The sequence below is a fragment of the Larus michahellis genome, chromosome 15, assembly GCF_964199755.1.
Source record: "Larus michahellis chromosome 15, bLarMic1.1, whole genome shotgun sequence".
Lineage (NCBI taxonomy): Eukaryota > Metazoa > Chordata > Aves > Charadriiformes > Laridae > Larus > Larus michahellis.
In genome coordinates this window covers 1,411,262-1,435,749 of record NC_133910.1, presented here as the reverse complement: position 1 = coordinate 1,435,749, position 24,488 = coordinate 1,411,262, and the positions used below count along the sequence as shown (strand labels likewise).

The 24,488-nt window shown below is 43.7% G+C and overlaps 1 protein-coding gene across 1 annotated transcript; it reads left to right on the top strand.

The window, feature by feature from the left end:
• The first annotated feature begins 213 nt into the window (after nucleotides 1-213).
• On the top strand, nucleotides 214-21,707 carry MAN1B1 (mannosidase alpha class 1B member 1). The gene is made up of 13 exons (XM_074609269.1): nucleotides 214-470; nucleotides 2,781-2,889; nucleotides 3,535-3,671; nucleotides 4,714-4,874; nucleotides 6,583-6,692; nucleotides 8,482-8,667; nucleotides 10,947-11,095; nucleotides 11,737-11,925; nucleotides 12,911-13,101; nucleotides 14,524-14,644; nucleotides 17,567-17,764; nucleotides 18,055-18,186; nucleotides 19,051-21,707. The coding sequence occupies exons 1-13, from the start codon at nucleotides 339-341 to the stop codon at nucleotides 19,252-19,254; spliced, it is 2,019 nt and encodes a 672-aa protein (XP_074465370.1). The 5' UTR covers nucleotides 214-338; the 3' UTR covers nucleotides 19,255-21,707.
• Nucleotides 21,708-24,488: the final 2,781 nt, after the last annotated feature.

The following is a 24,488-nucleotide window of genomic DNA, read 5'->3' as shown; positions in this document are numbered from 1 at the left end:
GGGTGCGCGGTGCGGGGCCCCCGCGGCACTAGCGCTGCATGAGGCGGTGAGGGCCACGGCTGCCGCTTCCCCGCCCGCGGTGCGGAGGACGATCCCCCGCGCTCCCGCCGGGCGCCGGGCCTGGCTCCCCGCGGCGGGTCCGGCGCCCCCCGCGGCCGCCGTTGCTAGGGCGCGGCGCGGCTGTTGCTAGGGGCGCCATAGAGCCCCGGAAGTACTCTCGGGCCAGAGTGGCACCCGGAAGCGGCCGCTCCGTCGCGCTCTGTGCTGGCCGGCGCGGGAGGATGGTGGCCGGCGCGCAGGGCGGCGGACGGGCGGGCTGCGGCTCCTGAGGCGCCGCCATGTACTCGGCTGCTGCCGCCGCCTCGCCGCCGCGACGGGACTTCATTTCCGTCACCCTCAGCCCAGAGGAGGCGGTGGGGGCCGGCGGCTACAATAACAGCAAGGCGTGGAGGCGGCGCTCCTGCTGGCGGGTGAGAGCGGGCTGCGGGCCGTGCGGGCACCCGGGGGCTCCGGGCCGTGAGGGGAGGACGCGGCCTGGAGCGGGTGGGGAAGCTGTGCGGGAGTGACGGGTACCCCCGAGCTGGGTGCGAGGCACCTGGCACTGAGGGAGCCCTGTTGGGCTGGGAGAGCCGGGCTGTGGGGAGAGGGGGATGAGGGATGGCCCTGGGTGCAACTGGGGTGTGTGCTGGGGTCGTGGCTTGGCACCCCCCGTTCCCAGCTAGAGAGGGGGCCCAAGCCGCGGGCCCTCGCCGATGGGGAGGGGTGGCCCCGGGCTGGGGGTTCTGCTTTTGGCTGCCTTCGGGTGGCAGCTACCCACCTGAGAGGGGTTTGTGGAGTGCAGGCTACTTCAGGGTGCTGCCAGCCATATCTTAATTTTGTGAGCAAAGCTGGGGTGGGGGGATGCGGAGTGCATTCGAGGGGAATCTTGGCCTCTGGTAGTGGGCATTTGTGGGGCAGCACTGTGCTCTCTGGGCAGGGGCGGGGTGGGGATTTGGTCTTAGTTCCTTTGCCCTTTTTTATGGCTTCAAGGAGGAGCCCTGTCCTCTGCCCTGGCACAGTAAAGGGAACGGTTCTGCTTTCTGTGGGAAGGCTGAGTGTGAGAAGAGGGGTCTCCAGCAGAGCTGTGTGGAAGTGACCTTCGTGTCTGCTTGGCAGTAGGGAGTGGGCAGGCAGCTTTACTGGGGGTGGGAGTCTTGGGCTGGAGAGGCAGGGTGCGAAAACGTGGGTCAAAGGGACAAGATAACCCTTGTAGATAGGAGATGAGGTGTAGCCACCTATAGAGGCTTTACAGGTGGTCAGATGAAGCATATGAAGAACTTGTTTAGGGACACTGTACGGCAGCTTCTCCCTTACTAACAGATAGGGAAATGTGGGGACAGGGCACAAGATATTTCACCCTTCCTTTTATCCTTATTCTTTGTCAAAAAAAAAAAAAAGTAAGATGGTGGTGAATGCCCTCGTGTATTCTTGAGCCTTATTCCTACCCATCCCAAGACACCACAGTCAATGCCTCTTTTCCCATTCTACCCTGAGGAAACACAGGGCTGCTGGGTTTCAACCATCCTTCGGCAGCAGGGAGATGATGATGTGGTTGGCTGTGCAGGTGGAGCCAAAGGTGAAGGAGTGGGATCAGCATCTTGTGGTGTGCGTAGGGAAGGGTGTACGGGATTGCTGTACAGGGTTACTGTACTGTCAGCAGTGTGGGAGGAAAACAGGAACCGCGTGCTGGGGCTCGGCAGTGTGGGCACATTGACAGTTCTTCACTGAAACATTTGCAGCCTCTGGTTGTTATTAAGAGGATGAGGGCTATGGGAAGTGTAGAGAGGTTTGTAGGAAACTGCAGGTTGTTCCCAAGTGTAGCGCTGGCACTGAAGCGCCCTCTCTGTACACCCAAACAAGTAATTAGAAGCAAAATGCTGCTATGGTGAATTTTGGTAGGACTGCTAGAAAACTAAAAAAAGTGATCATTTAGCAGTTAATGTTTAACTGCAACTGCTTTCTCTCCAAATGGAGGAAGCTTCTCTCTCAGGTTAATAGAGCATTTGCTGTCTGACTTTTAGTGATTTTGTTCTATATACTTCAGTTTTAAAAACACATTTTTGCCCAGGACTAAACTTGAAAAGACTGAGGTTTTGTCTTGTTTGTTGTTCTGTTGGTTTACTTAATTTTCATGTTGCTGTGGGTTGGTGACTTTTATTTGTGGTGGCAGGAACTGTTCTGTGTGACAGTTCCACATGTGCTAGTCAGAAGCGGGATGCCCGGCTTTTCTTGTCCAGTGACCAATACTTAGCTTATTTTGAGCTTTTCTTTTTTGCTGCAGTAACATTTTTAGTTTTTCTACCACTTTCTTCTATTTCTTATGTTGTGTGTGTGTTCTGCAGTACCTCCCCAGTCAGAAGGGAGGAAAGAGGCCCTTGATTTTTTTCCCAGTTGACATCTGGGCAGATGCACAGGTCAGCCAGCGAAGGCTGCGATGAAAGTCAGTGCACAGTAGTGCTCTTTGGGAATCTCAGCACTTGGCAGTCTGAGGTTCTTGCAGCAAGTGTCTCTGATGTTTCTCTCAGCCTGCTGTGCCATATGCCAGCATGGTATGTTTCTATTTTCTCTGTCATCAAAGAAAATAAGCATTGGATATCTGCAGTTGGAAACAGAGGGTAAAATTAAACCTACTCGGTTCTGTGTTTCTTGCTCTGAATGAACTGGTAAGAGTTTATTTTTGACTGAGTAGGCTCTTAATGTCATGCTAAATGTTCTTCCTTTTCCTATTTTCTCTCCTAAAGAAATGGAAGCAGCTGTCTCGACTACAGAGGAGCGTAATTCTCTTCCTGTTTGCCTTCTTGGCAGTCTGTGGAGTCATTTCATACACAAGCATGGGGGAACCGTGGAAAAGTATGTGTTCTGTATAGCTCAGAATTACTGGATTGCGGTGTTCTATTTAAGAAGTTGTTCTAATTCTTATAACTAGTTTTAATTTTTATTGACAATGACGGGGTTTGTTCACTGAAGCGCAGTTGTGAGGTGATTTTATGTGACATGTTTGAACGACTTGTTTCTGCTTAATCAGAACTATTTTTCATATGCCTTTTTGTTATTTATCTTGACTAGAGCAACAGTTTGTTCTAGTTGATTAAGATTTGGAGACTGTGGGATTTTTTTGTTGTGTTTGTCTGTAGATATTGGTAACCTAAACCTAAACAGTAGAATAAGGTAATCCTCTCTTGGTTTTGATTGTCCATCAGATTAGAAATTCTAATAATTCTACAATATGAAGGCACATGTAACTGTGATATTATCTTACTGCCTGTATTGAGAAGCTAAAATAATACCAATTTTAAAAAAGCATGTGCCTTTTAGCAGGCACGTTGTATATTAGGGAGGTCGTTAATACCAAAAGGAGCTTTCTTTCTAACAATTAGTGTCTGTTTATCAGTGTTTTGGAGGTGCATCTAGTATATGAACGCAGCAAACTGTTATAAATTTCTAGATGGAGCCTAAATTGTTGATTCCTTGTGCTGAGATGTTTTGCGTGTCTAGGTCTAACAAACAAATCATTGGATGATCAGAGAACGGAACCAGGAATTCCTGGATTAAAGCTGGCAAATCCAGCTGTTCTACCAGCACCCCAGAAAGCCGATGCCAACCTTGGAGACTACCCAGAGCTTTCACCACAGGTACTATGAGAAGAAATGAATTTTATAAAGCTCCCAAAGAGTTTGTGAAAGCTGCAAATAGCACTTGGTTCCAACAGTTGTTGAGGAGAAAGGAGTTACAACTTGCCATAAAAGTCTGCTCTGGGTGGAATGCTCTTCTCTCAGGAAGGGCTTTGGTATAGTATTTCTTGGCTTTACCTTTTTTATTTAAGTGTTCAGTATACTATTTCTTAATCACGGATTAGGAGTGCCAGGACTTTAGGTCATGGTGACCTCTTACTTGAGGCTTCACTTTCCTGCTATGATTAATTTGTTTGGACTTGGAGTACTCTGGATGTCAGTCTTGCGGTTGTGAGGAGCCTAAATAGAGTCGTGCCTGAATACGAGCTGAAGGATACGGTCAGTGTCACACTGAATTGGAGTAGCTTTTAAAATAGAAGCAAACAAACAGATGTTACTAGATTTTGAAGGGTTACATTTGTGGGGGAAGCGACAGGAGAGAAACATGAACTGACTGTGTAGATTAGTGGAATAGAGGAATACTGGTTACTGTACATACGCCTATGTTGCATCTCCAGTTTATGAATAGGGAATTTTGTATTAAATCTTTCCCTCATTGTGCACAAATGTACACGCATTACTGCATAGTAATTCTTGGTATTACCTAACTCTGGCGTTGTGTAAGCTTTTTTTTTTTTTGCATGCTTTTTGCTAATTCTAGCAAAAATTTGCTGTGCCTAGTAAAATGGAATCCAGTATCTTTACAGTCCTTTGGCAGCATCTTGTGTTAAATTACTGTTTGGTATCAGTAGAGGTAGTTTAAAAGTAATTTATCAATGTCAACTTAAAAACTGTATAACTTTACCAAATGTTTAAAACAAACAAAAACCCAAGGTCTTTAAGTGTACCTTCCATTCAGGGCAGAACTTGCATGCTGATACGGTACTGAAATAAGATTCATCTGAAGTTATGTTTAACACTGGAATTCTGTTGATTTATGGTTTGAAATTTTACCATCTCTGCAACGTACCAAGCACTTTTTTTTTTTCCTTTATTTTCTCAGAAGCTGCCAAAACCGCCTCATGTTCGGCGTGGTCCTTCCAATCTTCAGATCAAGCCACCACGGAGGGATGTGAGGCTGAAGACCCGACATGGTACCAGCAGGGTCGTAGAAGAGCCGGTCCAGGCTGATAAAGAAGAGAAAACGGAGAAATCTGTTATCAGGTAGAAATGTTTTCAGCAAGTTACAGTGCTCCCCCCCGAGATCCACTGCATGTTGGAGTGAAAATTGTAAGGGCTTTTTGCTGTGTGTGCCTGAGGTTGATTTATTTCTTTGCATATATTTGTTCTCAGGTCTGGCCTGACAGCTGTTGATGTTGCTAGGCCAATTTATTTAATTTCGGGGAATGTGCGGCTTTTCTGGTTTTACTGTTTTCATCATAGAACTGTAGAGGCTTTTGGAGCCCTGCAAGGCTGTCTGTATTTCTAACGTGCTTAGACACTTAATGGTCAGGAGAATTCTCAGTATCTGTAGGTTTCTGCTGTTTGTTTTGTAGTAAATATTAAAGTACCAGTATCAATGCAATAATGCTGTCACAAGTGTCTTTGTCCTGGCCCGGACTTGGAAAATTATACCAGCGTCGGCGTTGGTTAGGGGTATGATGCCACTAAACACACTAAGCCCCAACTGAACTGGCAGAAGCCATAGACGCGTATGTAGTTGTGTGCACGTTTACTCCTTTCTTCTAAAAGATTAATCATACAGTTCAAAGACCCCTTTTGCAGACATAGTAGTATCTTTTATGGAGGGTCTATGCTGCTGTTTTTATATCTATACGAAGTTATTCCCTAATTGACTGAAATATTTTGATTTGGGAATTACTGAAGGGATGTGACTTGGGTATAGAAAGGACTGCTACAAGTTCAGCAGAGGTTTTAAGATTTGGAACATTAGGCTTGAGTTGTTTTTTCGTGTTTGTGTCCTTTTCAGCACCAGCACAGCTGAGCTGATCGTAGCATCAGAGCTGTGCCTGCATCACCATTTTGGCTGTTGGTATTATCTGAAATCTCTCAGAATGACTTGAAATGTTTTATTCCTGTGCTTCCGCTATAACTTGTAGAGTTAAATGGGTGGTAACAGGAAAACTTAGGAGAGCAATGAAAGCATAGTGAAGACTAGTTTACAAATTTAAAGAATAAAAGTAAGAGATGAAATGATGGGATTTATGTAAGTCATAAGGTATGCTGACTCTAAACAATATAAACTTTTAAAGGTCCTGTTAGCCTGGTTCCCTTAGGGGGCATACCATGAACTCAGAGGCGACATATCTGTACATTAAACAACATGGTTGAGATTGTTTGATCTTGGGATGAACTTGGCTTGACTTGATGTCCATTCTGGAAGACTTCTCCTTCAGGAGATTCTTAATAAAAACCTGTAAAAACTGATTTATACGTCTGTGGTGGCAGGGAAGACTTGCAAACCCCTTGGTAGTAAAGCAGGTACTTTAAGTGTTTAGTCCTGTGTGCTTACTCGTGATTTTTTAATGATCATTTGTGTGGTACTGTTTGGTGTTAGTGGCTCCTATGATCATTTTGGAACTGGTAGATAAAAAATACTTTTAATGCAGCATTCTCAGGTGTTTTAGTTATTTTTAGAAGTTTTCTTAAATTCCATTGCCAAGATATTTAATGAAATTCCAGAAGCGTGTATGACATTTCTTAATCTAGTAAAATTTCTCTGGTGAAAAGTACTCTCTTTGAACAGAAAAATTATCTAGTGCACAACATAGTTATTTTGATCTTTGATACAAAATCCAGCTCCCGTCTTATCGAAGTATTGGGAGAAAAAGGAAATGTAGAGATAAGTCTCCTTCATTTGCATGACTCTCTGTGATCAAATTGTCTTAATTACAATCCCTTGTATTTGCAGCTGGAGAGGAGCAGTGATAGAACCTGACCAAAGCACCGAACCTCCATCTAGTAAAATAAAGGAACCAGAAAAACCTTCATCTGTGGAAGATGTAGACCAGAAGGAACCAGGTGAAAGTACAGATAATAATACCTGTCTTTCTGTTCGCTTTCATAGTTGAAGTTGTGCAGTTCCTCCCCACACAGTTCTATTTTATTTATTATTTATTTTAATTAAAGGAAACCAAAAGCGTACGAAAGATTGTTTACCTAGAATATCCAAGCCTTTCAGTGTCCTTATTCCACCATGACAGCCTTCACGCTTATTAGACTTCAGAATTTTCACTGAATTTCAGTCTCAGTTTTCAGTATTTAATAAACTTACGTGATGTGTCCAACGCCATGGCAGGAAACCGTTTGCAGTGGCTGTAACGGCCGGGTACTGTGTCAGTGGGTTGCAGAGCGTATGTTATATGCGCTGTTCCGCGCAGCTCGTTGCTGCCTCTGTCCTCTCCTAAAGTGCACGTGTCTGCTTCTGGAAAATGCATTGTGTGTCCTCTCTTAGGTGCTACATGAAATATTATCGGGACTGTAACTACCTGTCGTGGTTTTGGCCGGGTTGGCCAATGACAAGATGACAGATGCTCTCCCCCACCTCTTGCTCCAAGGAGAGGAAGAAGAGAGATAAAGTGACTTATGAGTTTTGAAAAAAACTAAACTACTCAAATGAAATAATAATAAAATAAAAAGGAAATAATGAAATAGATGCAATATCTACAAATATACACAAAACCATATTAAGCTCCCAGGGAGATGTCACTGGCAGGCACTAGGGAAGTTCCAGACTGGACTCAGTGACAAATAGGAAGGCAGACATTCCCATCTTTTCTCTGGGAAAGGGATAGTCTGAAGAGAAAGGGCTTGAAAGGGACAACTTCTTTTTTCAGCAGTGTTTTTCCTTTTGTTCTGCAAATACAGGGAAAGTGACTTCCTCCCTGAATTCAACTGAGTTATTTTTAAGGCTCCCCAGAAAGCTGTAGAAGTTGTTCTTGCAGTTGCTGTCCTTGTGGAGTAAAGAACCTGTTGTCCTGCTTTCTGGGATCATACCAGGAAGTTCTGATATGATAAAGGCGGCATATTACAATGTGATGTATTTGGCTTTTGCTAGCTTAATATATATGGGGTTGGTTATGCCGCTTGGTGCTTCCCACTCTAGAAATCTTGGTTTGTTTATAATTTTGCAAAATTTTAGCTAATGGGCTTGAAATTTTTCATGTTAGATGTGTAACGTAAGCTCAACTTTATGGCAAACAGCAAGCAAAAGTATCAATAGAGCTGTGGAAAAAGACATGGCTTTCCAAAAAGATGGAAAATGTAAATTTTCTTCCTTTTTCGTATTAAATGAAAAGTTCAAAAGAAATAATTTTGTATAACTGATTTTAAATTTAGCAGAAAGCAATGAATAAGACAGGGAAGATGAAGAAAAAATGGTATGTGGTAAATTAGCCAAGGATTGTATTGTTAAGCATTATGCATTCAGCAGCTGAATTACAGTTGATTTGAGCAATCTTAATTCTGGTATTTCCTGACTTTCAGGTCTTTGAGCTTTAGTGATACTTATCTAACAACTGTGCCTGTGATTATTTTAATGTTTTATTTGCAGAAGTGACTTTTTTTTTTTTTGCCAGGGAGAGATCTGTTTTTGCCAGGGAGAGACTGGTGGAAACAGAAACACTGACTGGTTGTTCTGCAGAGGAAAGGCTGTCCTGAAAAGAATGACCTGGGGATGGTTTTTCCATTACACTGATCATTTAGTTTGGAAGAAAGTTTATTTGGGGTAGAACGCAGCAAAATGGGCCTTGGTGTAGCTGCGTAACTCCCCTGCAGAAGTCTTGAGCAAGGCGCTGTTTTCCTCTTGCAGTGCCCATAAACGAACGTCAGATGGCTGTGATAGAAGCATTCCGCCATGCCTGGAAAGGATACAAGGATTTTGCCTGGGGCCATGACGAGCTGAAACCTTTGTCCAAGTCCTACAGCGAGTGGTTTGGACTTGGGCTTACCTTAATTGATGCCTTGGATACCATGTGGATTTTAGGCTTAAAAGAAGGTAAATTTTTTTTCCTCATCCATTTTTTCCCCTCTAAAATAATTCCTTATTTTCTCTTCAGGCAGTTCAGTTCAGAGTTCTTTGAGGGAAACATTATTACACGTGGCCAGTAAGTTCAGTTTTCATGTGAGGGTAAATACGCATATATATATATATATATAAATAGTATGTATAAAAATAAATATAAAATACCCCAGCTATATTAAAGGACACCATTTTTCTTGGAATAGAATTTTAAGCCAGAAAAATATACTCTGCTGTTACATATAATGATGGATGTATCTGCTAGAAACTGAGGAATGTATTAAGAAACTGCCTGATTTTTGTTTCTGTGCTAAAACCCTAGTGCTCTTTATGCCATTATATGGCCACTGTAGGCCTTCCACCTTGCTTAATCAGTATTTAAGAGTTTGTAGGGTTTTTTGGTGGTGCTTTTTTTTTTTCAATGGTATTCAAAAATTTCTGAAACTGTATCTATTTAACCTTGGTAGATAGCCACCTTAGTAAACTTTTATCAATCTTGCAGGTTTTTGTGTCAAGGTAGGAGGAACAGAGCTGCTAGTAAGGGGACAATAAACAGTCTTTAATGGTTTCGTCTCTTCTGCCTTTGAAGTTTGTGTAAATTATTAAGTCAAACAAAAACTCCATATAACGCGTTTGCAGTTCTAGGCCTGAGCAGTCCATCTTGAAGTTTCATCAAGCTGACAGTATGGTGCTTTTTTTTTTCATAAAACATTAATTGTTAACTGCATAGAGCTTTTAAAATAAATTATTAGTAATTTAGGTATGTTGAAAATGAGTTCTCGGTGCAGTCTTCTTCATATTTTATAGCAGTTCTTTTGCTGATTCCCTTAGAAAGCTCCTGGGGTTTCTTCTGAATAGCAAATGTTATACAAATTAAAGTTCTGTTTGAGGTTGCCAATATTTCTTACAAGCTGATGGATAATAAGGCTTCTGTGAAAGCGGGCCTTACCTCTTCTGTTGTACTGCTTGTCGCTGTTTGGCCTCAGACGGCAACAAAAGAACCACATGCCGCTCGCTCGGGCTTTCCCAATACGGGAAGAATCAGAAGAAAAAGGCCAAACTCGTGGGTTGAGACAAAGGCAGTTTAACAGAACAGCAAAGTGAACAAGAAAAACAACAATAACACGGATAGAGGAATGTACAAACACGATTACAGTCCCACCGCTCACCAACCGGACCCGGGACGCCCCAGCCCGATCCAAGCGGGGACCTCCTGCCCCCTCCCCCGGCAGCTCCCGGCTCCAGCCTGGACATGGCTCCCATGGCATGGAATACCTGTGTCCCTGCCGGAGCCTGCGGAGAATTAATCCTATCCCTGCCGGAACCACGACACTGCTCGATGGCACTAAGTTCTGACGGCCGAGATTTTTCCATTTTTCTTCTCAGTCTTCCCAACATCGAGATGCTTTTTTTTTTTTTCTCGTGAGGATTGAGAAACATCCTTTTGCTTTAGAGTTAGTCTCCTGTGGACTACCTTCCATTTCTGGGAAACTGGTTGCTCTTCCAGGAACTCCTGCTTGTCAGCAGGCACAGAAGGTGTGAGGTTCAAGTTGGCTCGTGCCCCTGACAGCGAAGGCTGAGCTAACTCACAGGCACCGTGGAGTTAGACCCTCTGCAAAAGCAGTCATTGAGTTATGCTGCTGCTAAAGCGGCTGGTGAATCTGAAATGGCTGTTTTTACATTCCTGTTCAATTAGTAGTGTGATAAACAACGGGTTTTGTTTCTGGGGAAAAAATTGTGGACTGTTGGGATTTCATGGATTAAGTGCTGGAGTAGGAGGCAGGCTCCCCGGGACATTGCTGGACTGATGGCTATTAACTGAAAATGTTACCTGTTTTCTTCATGGATAACAGCTTTGGTTTAAAAAGATTTAATTAAAAAGCTCAGAAGGTTCTTGTGGAAGTGTGACTAATGTCTGATAAGTCAAATGCAAATGAATGGAATTAAAAGATCTCCATTTCTGGACTACTTTAATAAAGAATTCCTCAATTTCTTCTTTTTTAGACTATTGGGAACCTTTTATTTTGCTGGGCGTTTCTGTGTGTATGCATCAGTGGTGCGTGCTGCATAAGAATTAAGCCAAGGGTAGTCAGACTGCTCCCAGCATATACTCTTCATTTTAGTTTTCCACCTAAAATTATGATCTTTGTGGACAGATATAAGTAACTGCCGTGGCTATACGGAGTCCTGATGTCTAGTCTAGCTGTTGGGATATGCCAGAAGTTCATAACTGAACTACCTTTTATACTTTGCAGAGTTTGAAGAAGCAAGAAAATGGGTAGCGAACGACTTAGTATTTGATAAAAATGTGGATGTGAACCTCTTTGAGAGCACTATTCGTATCCTGGGGGGCTTGCTGAGCACCTACCATCTCTCCGGAGACAGCCTCTTCTTGGAAAAAGCTGTGAGTGACTACTCTTACAAATGAAATCGGATTATGTATTCCATATTGGACAAAGTTGAGGGAAGATCCATCAGGAAGTTAAATGCTGATGTTTTTTAATAGTTTCATGTTGAAAGTGGTGGGAAAGGGATTTACTGTTAATCTCTTAAGCCCGTGCTTCTGTTTGCTCTCTGGATAACCTCAGAGCCCTGCTGTGTCTTATCAGGTATTCTTTTATGTCTGTTCTTCTGTTGGTGAAGAGCTGGCCATAATAAAGTTCATGAAACAAAAAAGGAAAGAAATGGTTGGCAAAGAGGAATAGTTGCCTTTTGTCACCCTTTCTATGTGTCTTAATAGCACCAGCCACCTCCTTAGATGCGCTAGATGCAGTCAGTGAGTTCAGAATTGCATCACGTCGCGTAGGGACTGGAGCCATAAAGGCGGCATGCAATAGTAGTAACGAAGCAGAAACTCTGTACTCATGTATAAGTCTGTGACCCTTTTTAATTCTTCGCTTTCTTGCACCATCTAAAACGAAGCTGCTGTTCACTCTTTTTCTGTCTGCTTGGTGAAAGAAAATCTGAAGGGATGTGCGTGTGTGTGTATATATTTATTTTTTGGTTTGCTTGTTGTTTTGTCCTGTGCGTTTGGGTTTTCTTTAGAAAGAAATTGGGAACAGGCTTATGCCAGCATTCAAGACACCCTCCAAGATACCATATTCCGATGTCAACATTGGCCGGGGCACTGCACATCCACCTCGTTGGACATCTGACAGCACCGTGGCCGAGGTGACCAGTATTCAGCTGGAGTTTAGGGAGCTCTCTCGTCTCACCGGCGATGAGAAATTCCAGGTATGGCACTACCAGTCGATGTTTTTCTGTTTTTCCGCTTTTATGGCACTACCAGTGACTCTCCATCAACACACGCCGTCTCTCTAGTGTCTAAGTGACATTAAATGAGTTGTGAAACTCTAGATGAGGGAAGGAAAAGAAAGTAATTCCAATTATTTTCTTAAATACCAAAAAGTAGTACTGAAGGTGAATAATTATTTTCCCCCTCAAAAACAGCTTTTGATTTAAAAAAAACCCAACCGAACCAAACCCTGTCCTCCCCCAATCCCCCAGTTTTATTATTGACATTTTTGTTTGACACTATGTTATCAGATTTTGAAAAAAGTATTAAGCTAAACAGGGGACTGTGAAACTGCGCCTTACTTTCATGTTGTTAGAATTCTGTTTGTGGTTTCTTGATGCCATTATCTGAACGCAAAGAACAAAACCTTGCTGTTGCCCTCCAAGGAACTGAAACGTGGCTCACTAGAGAAGGATCTGACAGCAGGTCACAGTGTGAGGAGAAGTTAGTTGAAATAAACATAATTCCACAGAAAAGAGTATTTTCTACTCCTCTTCTTGTTTGGAGAAGTTGTTTTATTGTTTTAAACTGTATTCACAGCTGAAAGTTTTGAAGAGTGTAGTTAAATAAAGAAGTTTTAGCTATTGCGTGATTCGTGTAGTTATTTTAGCTGGACTTCTACTTTGCAAATATGAGTAAGTCAGATCATGGTCCCCTGCCATGGTACTGGCTTTTGAGTGGCCTTACTTGAAGGAAAGGAAATAGCTATAATTATTTCAGCGTACTTAAATGTACCCAGAACATCATGTTTTGAGAGTCAGAAAGCTTGAAATCCTGTATTTAATATAATGCACGAGCTGAACTTGATGTCCGCGCTGCTAATTCGAGGATGGATAAATATTTGTTATCGACCTGAAGCTACTAGCCACGGTTTTGCCCATCATTTATACCTGTAATTTATGTTTGCTATTTTCTTTCTTTTAGAAAGCTGTAGATGAGGTGATGAAGCACGTTCACACCCTCTCAGGGAAAAATGACGGACTAGTGCCTATGTTCATAAACACCAACAGCGGGCAGTTCACTCACTTGGGTGTCTATACTCTGGGAGCCAGAGCTGACAGCTACTATGAGTATTTGCTCAAGCAATGGATTCAGGGTGGGAAAAAAGAAAACGAGTAAGTGCTTTCCACTTCTCATACCGATGTGAAAATCATGTGAGCTGTAAAACTTTCTGTTGTAGTTTGCTGCATAAAGAAAAATAATTTATGTGCCCAACAGCGAGCTGAAAATATCACTGTTTTTAAAAGCAGGCTAAGCAAGCCATGTGGTAATTCCATGTAAAAACAGCATGAGGTTGGGCTTAGTCTCCAAACTTCTCTTCCTCAGAAAACCTTTCTTCCTCAGCACATCAGATGTGAGGAGCGTTGCAGACAGAAGAGACTTAAGTCTTTGCGGTAGATACGGAGCATAATTAGACACTTCAGAAATAGTGATGATACTTCATTTCACCATCGATGTCTGTCCCCTCTGGGTTTGTTAAGGAAAGGTGAATCCTACAAGATGGTTGAGGTGGGAGATTTAGTTCATAAGGAATAACTGTTCTTGGAAAGAAGGAGAGACTGAAGTTTGATGTTTGTGTAGAATTTGCCTTAAGTCTCTTACATAAGTTTCTCTTATCTGCACTGGTTAAGTGGAAGAGAATGTTTGCAAGGAGCAGAGGAATTAGAGATATTGGAAAAGAAGGTTTCCTCCAAAACAAGACAAAAAAATCCAAGCAGCTTTTGTCCGCTTACAAGCTAATTGCGTTGGACCTGTTCATGTCGAGGGGTTTAATGCATACAGTGACAATGTGCCTCGCTGAGGCGTTTCTTTACATCGGAGCAGGCGCGTCTCTGCAGAGAGAGTTTGCGTGACTGCGTTTTCCAAGCCATACTTCACTGTGAATGGAGAACCGTTGTCTTTGGGACCGTGAACGATGGCATTTTGTGAGCCTCAAAATGAAATTATTCAAGAGGGTTTTTTCCACCACAAAGTACTTTAAAACAAGGGAATGGCCAATTAAATGCTGTGAAACAATGTTTCACAATAAGAGTGCTCAAACATTGGAAAAGATTGCGCAAAGTCATTGAATCTCCACCTTTGGATGGAGATAATACCATACCTCTGGATAGAGTTACTATAAAATTGCTCAGATTTTGATTAAAATTCCTCAGGCAACCTGATCTAGTTGAATCTGCTTCAGAGCAGAGGGTTGAGGTAGAGACCTGCAAGAGGTCCTTACGAACCTACGTTTTCTGTGATTTGAACTACCGTACTTCTAAGGATTCCTGAAATAAAACTGGTTACTGCCTAGAAACAGAGTTGGGGGTGTTTTCTGTAACGCTTAAATTCAGCTACATGGTACAATATTGCTACGTGGTAGCCATGACTAATTAACGTGCAGTTGATGGTGACTGAGGTATTTTTGTCAGTTTTCACATTTGATTAAATGTTGTTCTTTAGGCTGAAATAACAGCCTCCAAAAGGATTGTGCTGAACATCAGCTACGTTTCTTGCTGTGTGTATGGGAGCCAACTGGGAATTATTTCAATTCACAGGCTGTTGGAAGACTACATGAGAGCCATAGAAGGAGTGAAAAAGCATCTTCTTAAGAGATCACAACCCAAGAAGCTTACTTTTGTAGGAGAGCTTGCTCATGGCCATTTCAGTGCCAAGATGGTAAGAAGTACAACTGCATTTAAAAAAACAACCACAAACCAGAAAAATCACCACCACACTGCGCCCCCCCACATATGCTGGTCCATATGTGGACCGGCAAATGCTAAGCTCCTGTGCTGTCTTTCCCCCTTCCCCCCTCCAAAGAAAAAAAATATCAAACCAACAAAAAACCCCAACAAAACAAACAACAACAAAAAACAAGACTGAGAAAGCCAAGACTCTACATATATAGCCAGCGCGGTGGCAGTACTGAGTAACTAGTTTATAGATACTAGTCACCTGTGCAAACCAGGGGCCTTCTATTTAAGTCACTTGAGTAAATTCATTTATGTTCCTGCAAGACTGAACATTTTGGTGCTGGAGCCAAATTTTCTTTCTCTTTTTCTTTTTTTTTTTTCTTCGTTTTGGGCATAAAATTCCAGTGCCTGAAACTGTCGAGGCACTGCCTATTTTATATATTATTTATCTTCCGTAATTCCAAAATATATGTGGACGCTTGCTCACCTGGCTTTTCAGAGTCGCCTTCAAAAGAAGCAAGTGACATAATATTGTGTTACTGGGTCTACAAAAAACAAATCTGGTAATTTTGGAGGGTGCTGTCCATTCATGACATTTATTTCTTTTCCTACACGTAGGGTTAGTGAGTAAAACACTGTAGGGAAGATTGATTGAGCTTAACTCCCTGCTCTTAATTTGTGCATTTGTACTCTTTAACATGCATTTTAAGATCTTTCAGTTACATATCTCATGCAAGCGTGTGTGGCCTTTTTGTGTGTGTGTTTTTTTTTTGTTTAAGCTTAGTGCTGTATTATCATAGAATCACAGAATGGTTTGGGGTGGAAGGGACCTTAAAGCCCACCCAGTGCCACCCCCTGCCCTGGGCAGGGACACCTCCCACCAGCCCAGGTTGCTCCAAGCCCCGTCCAACCTGGCCTTGAACCCCTCCAGGGATGGGGCAGCCACAGCTTCTCTGGGCAACCTGGGCCAGGGGCTCACTGCCCTCACAGCCAAGAATTTATTCGTAACATCTCATCTCAATCTCCCCTCTTTCAGTTTAAAACCGTTCCCCCTTGTCCTGTCGCCGCGCTCCCTGATGAAGAGTCCCTCCCACGTACGTTATTAATACATGTGTAGCCTTACACATACTTTTTCAATACCTGAAGTGAGCTTTAGTGAATTCTTTGACCTGTTTGGTTACTTCTTGTAGCATTTTTGAGATGATCAGCTCTGGTTTTCAGTGTGTGCTTCTTGCATCTGAATTTCCCAAAGGCCCTCCAGACCTGCTGTGAGTGAGGCTGGAGTCTGGGTTTTGGGTAGAGGGGGGCTCCCCCATCCCAAGATATGACAGAATTGAATTCAGACAAATAGTTGTGGCTTAGGTTTCTGTATGTGTCAGAAAACTTGCTTCTATTCCGGGGAGTCGTTTTTGGTATTTAATTAATTATGAAAGGCCTGACAGGTACCCCGGCCAACTGGAAAAGTGAGGGATGTTCATCTCCTTTGTCTGTGCTGACCTTCACCACCCTCAACCATTTCCTTTAGGACTGGGCAAAGCTTTTAAAAGTCCGTACGGGTGCTGCTTGTGCACCAGCGTGTTTTTATTATGTTTTTTGGGTGATGATACCTGAGCTTTGATTCTGAATGGTAAGAATAAACTGAAATTCCATATGTGACATTAATCTGTGTTCTTACCTTCACAATATCAGTGGTGGATCAGCCCCTGAAGGGGGACAATCAATCTAGTATTTTTAATTGAATTTTGTTGGAGATGAATTTTGGTCATTTTTTACAATCTGTTTTCTGATGTTTTTGACTTTTGATGATCGAGCTTTCTTGGAAAGTTAACTAAATTAATCTTGATTGTTTACAGATGTTGCACATTCTTGAAGTAATAGCGCACTTCCTTTGAACAAACTGTTTGCTGTAGCAAGCAACAGCTAAGACAGAAATGTCCCTGCAGTCCTTTCATTGCTGGTTCTGTGTCTTGGGAAAGCAACCAGGAATGTTCTCCCCACCGTCACCCTCAGGTGCCCCTCTTCCACATGTACACGAAGAGCCGGAGATGTTTTGTTCAGGGTGCCTGGTGTCTGTGGCCTTCGGCCGGCTGTAAACAAGAGAGTAAGTCTAGGAGAGCCTGCGGAGGGAATTTGAGCCAGCTGTATCCCAGGCTCTGGAGAAATGGTGCTCCTGCATCTTTAGTGCCCTATAGACTTGAGGGGTAATAGATTTTTGTTACCCAAATAACAAAGTTGCAAGAAAGGGGCAAGCTTTCAGGCAGAAGTATGCTTGGAAGCTTATCTGCGTTTTCCAGTTCTACCAGTGGATCTAATGATCTCTGCAGATGTTGTCTCTCGTACAGCGATGCTAAGGTGATTATTTCAGAAGGATGAAAATCTTCATCTGACCTCTCCACTTCTCCAAAGCTTTGTTTTCTGTGGCTGACTCCCACCTCTGTTCCATTTTAAGTTTAAAATCAAGTTCAGATGATCAGTTTGTCCCTTACGTTGTCCCTTTAGGTGTCTCTGTTGAGAAACCTTGAGGTGATTCTGCCTGCCCCTCTCCGTGAGCTGGTATCAAACGTACACTTCTCGGAAACCAAAAGACACTCTCTTCCCCCTTGCCCTGTCCTGAGACCTTTTTTTCAGACACTTGACATAAAAAGCACACAGTCTTGTACGTTTTCCAAATTAGTGGTGTCCCTGTAATAGTGCTGCCTGCCTCATGCTGCATGACATCAGACTATTAAAAGGTTATCCTTGAGTTCTTGGTACCTTAAATGTATTTTGAAGAAGAGAAAGAAGCGGGGGGGGGAAGCAGAGACACATACATAGGGACACAGAGGCGCACACACACGCACACAAATACCCGTATTTATTTATTTTTTTTTTTTCCCCCCCCAGTAATAGTTGTCTTGTCTTGCAGGATCACTTGGTTTGCTTTTTGCCCGGTACTTTGGCACTGGGAGCTCACAATGGATTGACTGCTGATCATATGAAACTGGCTGAAGCCCTTATAGAAACCTGTTACCAGATGTACGCTCAGGTAGAGACAGGCCTGAGTCCGGAGATTGTACACTTCAATCTTCACGCACAAAAGGGCCACAAAGATGTGGAAATCAAGGTGAACAGCTAGCTGGCCTGAACCGTAATTTGATTATTCTTCTGTTTCTCTGTTCTGCTGGATGTTGGTGATGTGCTCTGTTGTGGAGCAGCTTGTTCTTTTGCTGCCTCGCTTTCTAGGTGTACCCTAGCCTTTGTTTTTAATTACCCCTCTAGTGTATTTAGAAGCTGAGATATGCATAATAAGCTCTCTGGGGTAGACGTAGATGGGAATAACTTTTTGTCTTCCTGCACGTTTCCTTGAGGAAATTCCCTGTCTGAATTTTTCTTGCCTTTTTTTTTCTCTTATAGCCTGCAGACAGGCACAACTTACTGCGACCGGAAACTGTGGAAAGCCTTTTTTATATGTACAGATTCACCGGTGATAAGAAATACCAAGACTGGGGCTGGGAAATCTTGCAGAACTTCAATAAGTACACACGGGTAAGGTCAGCTTGTCATGACCTTGTTTCTGTCAGGACCGTATTCGCTCACTTGCCCTCTAGCAAGAACTTTGGAAACCTGCTGTCTTGGAAGAGTCATCAAATACCTGTGGGGAAATTCATCAGAACAAACAGAAAAGTTCAGTTCATGCAGTGCCTTACGGGTTGCGATACACTACTTGGTACTTCCAGGGAAAGGACTTGTATTGCATTGATTAAAATGCAGAAGTTGTGTGCAGATTGCTAAAGTGTCTCTGTGTCTTCTTGGAAGCTGTAAGATCTGCTACGACCTTTTTAGAGTTCAGAAGCTGAGAAGGACCTGGCTGGATGGAAAGAACCCTTTGGTTGAAGTTGCAAAAAAAAAAAAAAAAAAAAAAAAATTGCCACAAAATGGCATTATCATTTTAATAGAGGGGTTTTTGTATTCATTCTGACTCCAGTGCTGCCGGAGATATCACTCCGATATGCTGTAAAAGTGTGGCCGAGATGCCAGTGGTCATGAAATATCCATGGTCTGTTCGTAAGAGAACAAGCATGGTACTTTGATGAATTCTCATGTAGAATTTGCACTAGTTACTGTCCGTACCTTTATCCAGAAACTTCAAGAGGATGTTCTTTGTGATACCTCTTTAAAGTAAGCATAAATAGACATTTTGCTTCATTTTATCCTTATGGTTTCTTTTAAAATGCCATGAGATTTTCTTTCATAACGGGAGTTTTATGTGTAAATGAAAAACATGCCGATCTGTTTCTTAGCACTTATTTTCTCCAAGTGCATCTGGATGATAAGAAGTGAAAATAATTTATTTTAGATTATCGAAATATACCAAATTTCTGCTTTTTTTTTTTTTTTTTTTTGTCACAGGTTCCTACAGGTGGTTATACTTCCATTAACAACGTCCAGAATCCCAGTAATCCGGAGCCACGAGATAAGATGGAGAGCTTCTTCCTTGGGGAAACACTCAAATACATGTTTCTGCTGTTTTCAGATGACATAGACTTAATCAACCTTGACAAATACGTATTTAACACGGAAGCTCATCCACTCCCTATCTGGGCACCAGCATAGACTGGGTGCCAGTCGACCTTCCAATGGTGGCGTTTTTATCTTCGAGTCACTTTACTTTTCAGGGTTTGAGGAGAGATGCTGTATTGCACCTTTTTTGGCTTAAAAGAAACAAAACCTTTGGGAAAGCATCTCTGGTTTGCAGAAGTCATGTCAGTCTTAAATCTAATCCCTGGTTCGGGGATGGACAAGCTGTGCCATACTGAGCTGCTTTTCCTGGTATTGATGATGAGGTTTGGAGAATAATTGTAGCGTGGACCATGACATCCACTGGGCTCTGGTGAACCAGAACTCACTCGTGTCAGTCTTACTAAATGCTCATTAAATATCGGGAACGCAGCACGTTGTCTTACAGCACGGGATTGTCCCTGGAGATGAGGAATAAGCCTACAGGTTTCTGGTTTACTCTGGATTCGCTGAAACACTCGGTTACGGCGCCATCCGTTGTAAGAACGTGTAGTGTTTCAGGTGGGAAGCGGAGCAAACAGAGAACTGTAACGTTGTCCCAGGTAGAAGCAAAGCTGTCAGTATTGCTACTGATACTCTGATCTCATTCCAGACTGCCGAGCGATGCTGCATCACGGTAGGAGAAGGAAGTGGCAGCAAAGCCTCTGTTGTACCGTGTCTTAGTTTTATAGAGCACTTTGAACAATCTGTTCGAGCTGTGGCTGAAATGAACGATGGAAAAGAATTTGCTGCTGGTTTGGCTCAAAGTGGTATATAATTTTGTAGAGGTATTGCGGTTTTTTAACTTATCTGCAGGAATGCAGGAGATAATGTGAAACGCAAGCGAAACTACACGTGCATTTTATATATTATTTGCATCAGTTAGACTCAGGTATTCTGACTGAAAGCTGCTTTCTGAGGTTGGGCACTGGGAAAGCTTGTGAGCACGTATGGTATAATTCTGAGTCAGTCTCCTTCTGTCCCCTCCTGTCCAAGTACTGCATTGTAAAATGTTTGTTGATTCAAAACAAGCTTACAGCTGTATACAGCAAAGTTCACGCTATTCATCGTAGTTTAGACCATGGAGAAATTGTCAATTTTTTCTTTTTCCTTGGGAGTACCTTGGATGGAAGTATTTTCATTAGTAGTATTAAAAGCAGACGGTCTAAATGTATTACAACAATTCCTGGTCCCAATACAATTAGTGAAATCCATTCAGTCGCTGAAGACGAAGCAGACCCAGGGTCTTTTTTAAGAGTCTTACAGGAATATCGGGATCTTTAATTTTTATATGCGCAAATAGATTTTAAACCGTGAATTTGGAAACCAGCTTTCCGTAGTGCTTTTCCGTTGGGTTTTGTAGCTACTTGGACAGTCGTGTAGTTACAGATCAGTTCTCAGAAATGTCCTTGTTCGTATTTCCTAAAGAGGTTGTTCTCCCCAAAATGTCATTTCCCCTTACGTTAATGGGAGCGGCGGGAAGCACACAGGTGCGTGGTAGCGACTGAGGTACAGGGCCCTCTACATCTAGGGCCGTTAAATGGGACTAATTAATTCTGACTGTAATGGTTAATTTTCCAGTGGCTGAGAGGGGTTTGTGTATTTTATATTATTTGTAACCTTTGATTTGTAAATTAAGATTCATCTTTATTTGTTGTATGCTGATCAGTTCTGTTTGCTGGAGTCAGAATTTACCCTTGGGACCACCGTGTAAGTCTCTTAAAGAATATTTATCATTCCATGGACTAACGATGGCTTATGGAAATGGAGAAATTCTACCGATTATTTAAATGCACCTTTTTCGGTCATCACAGGGATCCTGGGATTTGCGAGACATTACAAGTTTGTGCAGAATGTTAATGTTCCTCCAGTTCACGTGCCACCAGTAACTCTGGAAATTAGTTTCTCGCTTGCGTGCAGCGGAGTCCGGTCGCTGCAGCCTTTGTCTGCACAACTGATTTGCTCCTAAGACTTTTGTTTTCTTTGACATACCAGCGAAGAAAGAAAATGCTGTTGAAACGTGGGAGCAAACACCTTCAGGGGTTTTGTTTGTGGAGCAGGTTCGTGTGACTGAGGAGCTGAGCTCTGGCTAAAAGCTGGAGGCTTAAAACTGGAGATTAAAAAAGAAAAAGAAAAGAAAAAGAAAAATTCAGCGAGGCTACGCGGGCCCTGCTGACTTACATTCCTTTGGCCTTGTGCCTTTGATTGAAGCCAGTATTGAACCCTTAATTAATAACTCTGCTATGGGTTGTAAAACTTCCAGAGTTTGGTGTTTGGCAGTGCTACTGAGGAAACAAAGAGATTTATTAGAAAGTGGGATACGTAACACACGCTCAACATCAGTCTTCTGTTTTTGAAGTCTTAATGTAATCGACTCTGCAAACGGGACTGTGGGAGTCTTTTTTTTTGTCTTTTTTTTTTTTTTTCCTTATGATTGGCTTGAGAGTAATGATCCATTTCATCGTGAGTTAAAGGAAGGAGAGAAAAATAAATCATCACTTTCCCAAACACGTTTTTGTCTTTCAGCTGAGCCTCTCGGTCCAACTGGTTTCTTTTCTGCCTAATTCTTCCTGGGAAACTGAATCTCTGCAAAGTGCGGCTTTGCTGTCCTCATCCTTGAAGTCAGAGTTCAGACTGTTCAGTTCGCTCTGCCTCCGAGAACAAATGCTTGTTTCGGACTCCTGTGTAACATGTGAAATGGCACAAACCTACATAATTTGATAAAAGCTCATCTGCTTCTTCCTGTTCTTTTGCAAAGGTCACTATAATTACGTATTTATTTTTACTTCCTTAACATAATACGTTGTCAGATGAGCCTCTGAGCTTCACAGCCCCTCTCAATTCCGCTACGTGCTCCCCCGGCACGGCAGAAGCTTTGCACGTCTTTGAGTTTTCTTTTGAGCACTTTGTGGTTCTTTGAGCCAAAGCCGTACCTGCGGGGTCTGTGATCCGTTGCGGGGTGTCAGCGTGCTGGTAGACTGCTGCTACGCTTCTGATGCTGCAGGCGAACGCGGTGGAAAGGCCGTCTCTTCAGCCAGTGATTGTGTCCTTTTGCAGAAAGAGCTGCCTTGGTTTCTCTCTGAGCTTGAGTGCCTTCCCTAATTCAACTACAACCCCCCGGCCCCACGCGGCTGCCCTGGTCACGGCCGCTTTCGTCCAGAAACAGGAACGGGGTGGGCACGGCCGGGGAGCGCTGCGCAGCTGGAGGTCGGGGAAGTCTCGCGCTCGGCTTTAAGCCACAGCTCAGAAAAATAATACGTACCCGATTGCTCGCAGAAAATTCAGTAGATGGAGGGGGCTGGAGTCTGATCTCTCAACTTTTGGAGAACTGAAGTCTTGCTGCAGGTCTTAGAAACTGGCAGTTTTGCAGGGTCTATGGTACTGGCTGACAGGGGCCCCTCCATGTCTCACGTGGCTTTCCGTTACCAAGATTTTCAGCGTGAGGTGCCAACCCCGCATACAAAGGGCGAAAGAATGCGCTTTGTTTCCTGTTCTACACCCGTGTGCCATGGCAGTGATGAGGGATGCAGACAGGATAGGTTTTTGCAGCTAACGCGTTTACACAGTTTTGTGCATTTCTCCTGCCCTTTAAGGCTGCTTCCCTTCAGCTGTGCACTCCTAGAAATAACCCCACGGGCAGTTCAGCTCCTGTTTTCCAGTGCCACGCTCAATGTATTTAACAAGACCAGTAAAAGTGACGTGTCGGGGTAGCTCCATGATGCTGTCTGGCAAGCTTGTTGCTTCGACAGAAGGGTTAAGAGTTTCCCGGCTTTGGAGTCGGAAGGAGTGCCCTGGGTGATTTCTGTCTCTCAAGTATTGCTAGAACTTACTGTCAAAGGCTGGAGGCCTCAGGTTCCGCTGAAAACCAACCCTGAGTTCTTCAGAAATGAATCACTTGTGCTTGCCAGGAAAACCTGCTGCTTTGCATGCCCAGTTTTCAAGCTCTGACTTAAAGGCATGTGACCAGAAAGATGTTTCTTACTGTTTCGTGCAATGGTCCCATCTTGGTCGCGCTCCTCATGCTGGTGTGGGATGACAGACCAGATAAGTCTTTTCTCAACAACCCCACTGGTACGGGCCTTAAACCAGCACGGGGGCTCCATCCATGGATGGTGCTCTGGGTCACTTGCTCTCTGCTTGCACTCCATTCTCTGTTGGTGTTCCCTGACGTTCAGCCCCGAGCAGTTGGTCCTGCCATGAGCTGCCGCTGTTGGGCTCTTCCCTTCAGCTCAGGGAGCACCACACAACCCAAGTTTTCCGCTTAGATGCCGTTCTTCCTTGCCCGAGGCTTCAAAACCTTATGGGCGTTGGTGGCACTGCCTTCAGACTTTGCCACAGTTTCTGATGCCTGTTTTTGTAATTATTTTTAGGGCCGCTCATCTGTCATCTGTGTGGAAGATGATCCATCCGTGATCCATCTATGTATAGCTTGTTTATCCCTTTGACATAACCTCTGAAAGCCTTTAGTTTATCCTTCCATGTAAATCAAACCATTTGTGTGTCTCAAACTACGTGGATTCCTTTGGGGCACGTACTATCTGTAAGAGGAAAATAAGACATCGGTGACGTCCGCTGTAAGAGAACTAAAGAACTCTTACCCTTCGGGAAGGTCCAGAGACACCTGGGCCTCTGTTCACTCAGGCACAAAACAAGCCATCGGCCAAAGGCGGTAACTTGCAGATCACTTTCCAAAAGCCTCGTACTGAGCTGCTTTACTGCCCTGGTGGGTTGGTGCAGTTGGGCCTCCTGCGTGCGGGGAGCTAAGGATGCCGTTAGAAAGGTAATAAACGCAGGAGGTAAATGCCCCCTCTCTGCAGGCACAGCCACCGCTGGCAGCTTTTTTGTACTGTGGTGCTCGTCCTGGATGATTGCCGGGGTACGGCAAATCTAAATTCAGAAAAGTTGTGGGGTTCTGCGAGCGTGGAGGGTGGAGACCGGCTTCTGGCACCTCAGTAAGGCAGGAAGCGGCAGCGTTGCCCTAAGCCGCAGTTTCAACAACAACCCCGAGGCCTGACTTGAGTGTGAGCAAAAGGGCGTTGACGTTTTCATGAGCACAAACGGGGACGATACGGGGCTTACTGAGGCCGTAGTTCCACTAACAGTCTGAAAGGGTATTCCTTGGGGGGCTGGGGTTTGACTAGTCGTGGCTTCCATATGTTGTCCTTCATCTGTGCATACCTGAGAGCTGATAAATGGACTTTGTCCGTTCCTGCTCTTCCCCGCACCCCTCGGCAGGCCGGGGGGGGAGCAGAAGCTTTGGCCTTTTGTACTCCCTTTGGTACAGGGAAGAG